General features: G+C 35.3%; 1 protein-coding gene across 1 annotated transcript in view; it reads left to right on the top strand.

The window, feature by feature from the left end:
- The window catches only part of LOC106470955 (nuclear factor 1-like), a gene marked incomplete at its 3' end in the record, with an annotated part of 27,286 nt that overhangs the window by 12,252 nt on the left and 8,222 nt on the right, over positions 1–6,812 (top strand). Inside the window, exons 3-4 of the mRNA XM_022399595.1 lie at positions 478–669; positions 5,912–5,986. Of these exons, the coding sequence (XP_022255303.1) occupies positions 478–669; positions 5,912–5,986 (267 nt within the window). The remainder of the gene's footprint in view (positions 1–477; positions 670–5,911; positions 5,987–6,812) is intronic.

The raw sequence follows: 6,812 nt of genomic DNA, 5'->3' as shown, positions 1-6,812 counted from the left end.
CCAACTTTTGGGCTACTATTTTACCAATGAATAGTGGGATTGACCGTCACATTATAACAGCCCCACAGCTGAAAGAACGAGTACGTTCAGTGAAGGGGATTCGAACTCGCGACCCTTAGATTGCAAGTCGAGCGCTCTAACCACCAGGCCATGCCAGACTAAAGAAACAATCTCAAAATGTAGTTATGATACATCCGTTCCACCACAACTTTATATCGGTTGGGATTGTCATGTGACTTGCTGATTTGCATATTCAGCCTCGTTTTGATATAATGTACTCAACTTTCTTTTGTTATACCAGCTATTTGTAATATCAGTAATACCCACAGAAGAGGACTAAAATTAGTGTTACAAAGAGCTTTTTTATACGTTTTTCGAAAATTAAATAAGAAAGTGACTATTTAGACTTGGACTACGTGTTTATTAATATATATATATATATACCTATGTAACTAGAGAAGAAATAATATTTTCCAGAATGAAAGATCAGAGGTGAAACAGAAGTGGGCGTCCCGCCTGCTAGGGAAGGTAAGGAAAGACATAGCACAAGAGTGTCGGGAAGACTTCGTTCTCTGTATCACTGGGAAGAAGTGGCCCACGTGCGTGCTGAGTAATCCAGACCAGAAGGGCAAAATGCGACGAATTGATTGTCTCAGACAAGCCGATAAGGTAATTGAGTTACTCACTATATCTCTCTGAAACTAACAATGTAACTAACTTACTCAATATCTCTCTGAAACTTACGATCTAAGTAACTTAATCACTATCTCTTTGAAACGTACAATGTAACCGACTTACTCTTTATCTCTTGAAAATTACAACGCAACTGAGTTACTCACTATCTCTCGGAAACTTACAATGTTACTAAGTTACTCACTATCTCTCTGAAACTGGCAATGTTACTAAGTTACTCACTATCTCTCGGAAAATTACAATGTTAGTAATTTACTCACTAACTCTCTGAAACTTATAATTTACGTAAGCTACTCACTATCTCTCGGAAACTAGCAATGTAACTGAGTTACTCACTATCTCTCTGAAACTGGCAATGTTACTAAGTTGCTCACTATCTCTGAAACTTACAATGTTACTAAGTTACTCACTATCTTTCTGAAACTTACAATTTACGTAAGCTACTCACTATCTCTCGGAAACTTACAATTTACGTAAGCTACTCACTATCTCTCGGAAACTAACAATGTAACTAAGTTACTCACTATCTCTCTGAAACTGGCAATGTTACTAAGTTGCTCACTATCTCTGAAACATACAATGTACTAAGTTACTCACTATCTCTCTGAAACTGGCAATGTTACTAAGTTGCTCACTATCTCTGAAACATACAATGTTACTAAGTTACTCACTATCTCTCGGAAACTAACAATGTTTCTAAGTTACTCACTATATCTCTGAAACTGACAAGGTAACTGAGTTACTCAGTACATTTATAAAATAAAAATGGAATGGAATGACACAGTACCTTTTCTAAACTGTCAAAATAATTATGTATCATTTTTAGACTAACAAGGTAATTGAGTTACTCAACATCTCTCTAAACCTAACCATGATGGTGAACGTGTACATTTGCCGTTACAATACTTTTTAACATAACTATTTTAGAAGACGATTACGACGACAATTACAAACTAGTTATTTTAGTGAAAGAGTGCGTGATTTTTGTTTATGGTTAACAACTGACAATCCATGTAACCATCCATAACATATCATTCAAACATTCTTCCCAACAGAAGGTTATCTGAGCAAATGGTTTATTTTTATGTTGTGCATATTTTTCTGAAACTAACTATACCAGTGAAGGTGTACGGGAACAATCAGTTCATGAGGTACAAAGGATGTAACCACCCTTAGCACATCATACTGCTGCTATTCCTCCCAATACAAGGTCGTTTGAGTAACGGGCTTGTTCCTATGGTTTTCTAAAGGGTGGTTACCTGAAAAAGAAAAACGTCCATTTATCCCGCCCTCTAACACAAGTCGTTCATAGAGAAGGAGGCGTACTAATATTACTAGTGGCTAATCCTTGGATTAAATTAATTCACACATTAGTTGTTTCTTGCGATGACAATAACAGTCTTGAGTCTTCGGCGAGAATAAGACATGCACACGCCTAAAATGGGCGACAACGTTCATGAATAGTAAACAAGTCGCCCGAAAATAATTTCTTTTTGTATTTCTTTGTGCTACTGATACCGGACATAAGATCAAGTTTTTCTTAAAACCACACTAACTAAAGATTTCATTAACATTACCATTTCCTATGAGAATAGATCACCATGATATTATGCTGGGCTTGGCGTGGCATAGATTTCACAGAATGTAGTCGCTTTGTCGAAGAGTATGGGCAATAACTGGTTAAATGATTGTCTGGGACTATGGGCTGTAATTGATTCAGTGATTCAAAGTCAGTTTACCTAGGACTGTGGGCTGTAATTGGTTCAGTGATTCTAAGTCAGTTTGTTTAGAACTGTGGGTTGTAATTGGTTCAGTGTTTGTAGTCTGTTTGTCTAGGACTATGGGCTGTAATTGGTTCAATGTTTGTAATCTGTTTGTCAAGTGCTATGGGCTGTAATTGGGTCAGCGATTGTAGTCTACTTGTATAGGACTATGAACTGTATTTGTTAAATGACTGTAGTCTGTCGAAGAATAGGGGCTGTACTTGTTCCAATGTTTGTAGTGTGTTTATCTAGGACTATGAGCTGTACTTGTTTCAATAATTGTATCCTGTTTGTCCAGGGCTATGGGCTGTACTTGTTTCAATGTTTTTTTTTTCTGTTTGTCAGGATTATGGGCTGTATTTGGTTCAATGGTTATAGTTTGCTAGGACTATGAACTATAATGGGTTCAATGATTGTAGTCTGTTTGTCGAGGAATATGGGCTGTATTTGGTTCAATGATTGTAGTCTGTTAGGACTATGGGCTGTATTTGGTTCAATTATTGTAGACTGCCAGGACTATGGGCTGTAATGAGTTCAATGATCGTAGTCTGTTTGCCGAGAGTCATGGGCTGTATTAGGATAAGTACGTTCAAGCTCATCCCAAAAATGAGTCAGGTCACTAAGATGGCTGTATTGCATATCCTTTGGACCGTTCGTGGCTTTGAGGTTAGCGTGCCGGACTGTTTAGCGTTCCATTGCTGAAACAATTGTACTCCGCACTTCTGAAGGTTGGCAGACAAATCCCACTATTCTATTATAGAAGCCCAAGAGTTAGTAGTGGATGCTGTTAACTAGCCTTCCCATCTATTCTATCAGTTCAAAATTAGGGATAGTTAGCGTAAATAGATCTTTGCTTAGCTTTGTGCGGATATCTGAAACAAACAAACCATATTTAATTATACTTGTCATAAGATATTAATGTTAGATCTATTGTATTTTTTAACACTACATTCTTTATCTAGTCCATCAGAGATTTTCAAGAATCAGACGAAGGTATAATAACAGTGTTGCAACTACACTATGTTCGCCAATCCGTCGTCAACGACACGTTTCGTTCAATCCAGAGCTCTTCAGAACAGATTGGATACAATAAACACAGTAGTGGTCGAAATACATTTTATATAAGCCATTTGTTACAACAACAATTGTTATGCTCTGTACGCCTTCTCCAAACTGGCGAAGCATGATTGTAATTAATAATAATTGTCATGAGATATTAGTATTAGGTCTGTTATATTTTTAAACATTACATTCTTTGTCCAGTCCATTAGGGATTTTCAAGAATTAGAAGAGTGTATAATAAGAGTGTATTCCAACCACACTGTATTCTTCTGTAAAGAAAACGATGAAATGCGACTCATCCGATTACACTCCACTTCCCCAGTCATTGTTTATTCAAATAGCTTCTGAAGCTGTGCTTTGAACCGAGTCAAGATTTTTTCTGACTAGTTCTTGGCTGATACTATGCGAATCCTGATTGACGTTGAAAGAATTGTTCAATTGGAACACTGTGTAACGCTTGTTGTGCCTTACAAATGTGTCTAATCGTCTCTTTCCTCGATTAACTCCCAGATGTTGGCGGCCAGTTTTTCTTAGTGGCAGATATGTTCCTTTACAACTGGTTCTGTTAATGCACTGTGAGAACAAATGTCTTTGAGTACTCAGTCAGAAGCGGAGAAAAACAGTTTTTCATAACTAGGCTCTTTCTAGCTAGATACTCAATCTCACGTCAAATATAGTGCAGTAATCTTTCTCTTCACAAACTACCTTTTAGACTAATCATATGACTGTAACCCTAATTTACAGATTAAACAGTCCAACTATTCATGCAGTGTATTAGATTTATCTTGGTTAAATCATTATCTAATTGGATTAAAAGGTGCAACACAAACCTAGTGAAGTGAATTATGATTAATTTATGCAGATAGTAAGACTTATATTTACCGCAAAATGGAATTAAATTAAGACTATACAATTATTCGCCAGATCGAGCAGTCACATGACTAAATATTTTCTAATAATATGTAATGATCATAATTTATGTTTCATAATAATCTTAACACATTAATTCGATAAATAAAACCATTCAACGGACAGACAAGATAAAACCAAGCCTTTCTATTCGTGGTTGATTGTATCTATATTTTTGAAGATTTGGGTTTTCTCCCTAGATAATCTGACACTTGATGAATTCATTACGATTGGTTATATCTTTATTATGAAGATTTAGGCTTTTTCTTTAGGTAATCTGACTCTTGATGGATTCGTGGTGGTTGATTGTATGTCTTTATTATAAAACTTTAGGCTTTCACTTTAGGTAACCTGACTCTTGATGGATTCGTGGTGGTTGATTTATCTTTATTATGAAACTTTAGGCTTTCACTTTAGGTAACCTGACTCTTGATACATTCATGGTGGTTGATTTATCTTTATTATGAAACTTTAGGCTTTCACTTTAGGTAACCTGACTCTTGATACGTTCATGGTGGTTGATTTTATCTTTATTATGAAACTTTAGGCTTTCTATTTATATAATCTGTCTCTTGATACATTCATGGTGGTTGATTTTATCTTTATTATGAAACTTTAGGCTTTCACTTTAGGTAACCTGACTCTTGATACATTCATGGTGGTTGATTTTATCTTTATTATGAAACTTTAGGCTTTCTATTTATATAATCTGTCTCTTGATAGATTTGTGGTGGTTGATTGTATGTCTTTATTACGAAGCTTTAGGCTTTCACTTTAGGTAATCTGACTCTTGATGGATTCGTGGTGGTTGATTTTTAAGCTTTAGGCTTTCTCTTTAGGTAATCTAACTCTTGATACATTCATGGTGGTTGATTTTATCTTTATTATGAAAGTTTAGGCTTTCACTTTAGGTAACCTGACTTTTGATACATTCATGGTGGTTGATTTTATCTTTATTATGAAACTTTAGGCTTTCTATTTATATAATCTGTCTCTTGATAGATTTGTGGTGGCTGATTGTATCTTTATTACGAAGCTTTAGGCTTTCACTTTAGGTAATCTGACTCTTGATGGATTGGTAGTGGTTGATTTTTAAGCTTTAGGCTTTCTCTTTAGGTAATCTAACCCTTGGTGGATTTGTAGTGGTTGATTTTTAAGCTTTAGGCTTTCTCTTTAGGTAATCTAACTCTTGGTGGATTCGTGGTGGTTGATTGTATCTTTATTATGAAGCTTTGGGCTTTCTTTTTAGATAGTGTAAGCTTTGATAGTTTCATGACAGTGATACACTGCATTTTTGAGATGGTATTTTTGTATTTCTACTAACACTTAATGGTTGACTGCATTTATATTATTTTACATCCGCTTCTTAGAGTACTGTAGCTGAGCTTTTAATGCATTATTCATCGAAAAAACTAACAAGTAATAACCAATTCAAAATTTCTTCAGTAAAGATTTCTTTTATTTTATTATCTTTATTTTTGTAGACAAGAAACAAAATTGCTAAAATAGAAGCAGAAAAGCGTTATGATATTCACTATCAGAAACAAAAACAACAACTAGTAAATGTCCTTAATAATCGTTTAGAATAACATTCGAGAAGAAGAATTCGTGGAATTCTACACATGCTGGTAATAGAGAGGGAGTTATAAACATATTCTGGAATCCCCCTGAGGTAGCATTTCCTGAAATTTCTTTTTCCCGTGTAAGATACAATTAAACTAATTTTGAAGACAGTTTCTTTTCAAGTAAACTGGAGAGTTCTTTGGAAAGTTGTAACCAAACCGTAAACGTTCATCAAAACAATTATATTGCTAGAATGAATCAAACAGAAGATATATTTCTCCAAAAGACATAAAGGGAAACAGGAGAAATTCAGATGGAGGAGTTTTAGAAACTGGGATAGTGCAGGCAGAGCAATCTGAGTGGTTCAGATAGAGAAACTGGTATAGTGTAACTGGAGGAATCTGGTTGCTGAAAAAAAAAAAACTGCGGCTGAACAAAACATAACTGATTTCTAAATCGTTGAATTTACATAAATTAACTAATAGAAACAAGGCTGATTCCTGGACTAATGTTGGACTAATTGGACTAATGTTGTCGAGATAACCTAATTCCTGAATATCCTGGACTATGTGGACGAGATAAGGTTGATTTCTGAGTTTCCTGGACTATGTGGACGAGACAAGGTTGATTCCTGAATATCTGGACTATGAGGCAAGATGACACTGATTCTTAAATATCTGGACTACTTGAACGTGATAATCCCAATGTGCAAAATAAAACTGATTTCTGGATACATGGACTACGTATATGTGATAAGACTTATTCCTGAACCTTCTGAGTTATGCAGATAATATTATATTACTTCCTCCACATCAAGCAGCA

This window comes from Limulus polyphemus, unplaced genomic scaffold, assembly GCF_000517525.1.
Source record: "Limulus polyphemus unplaced genomic scaffold, Limulus_polyphemus-2.1.2 Scaffold4320, whole genome shotgun sequence".
NCBI lineage: Eukaryota > Metazoa > Arthropoda > Merostomata > Xiphosura > Limulidae > Limulus > Limulus polyphemus.
This window is presented reverse-complemented; position numbering and strand designations above follow the sequence as displayed.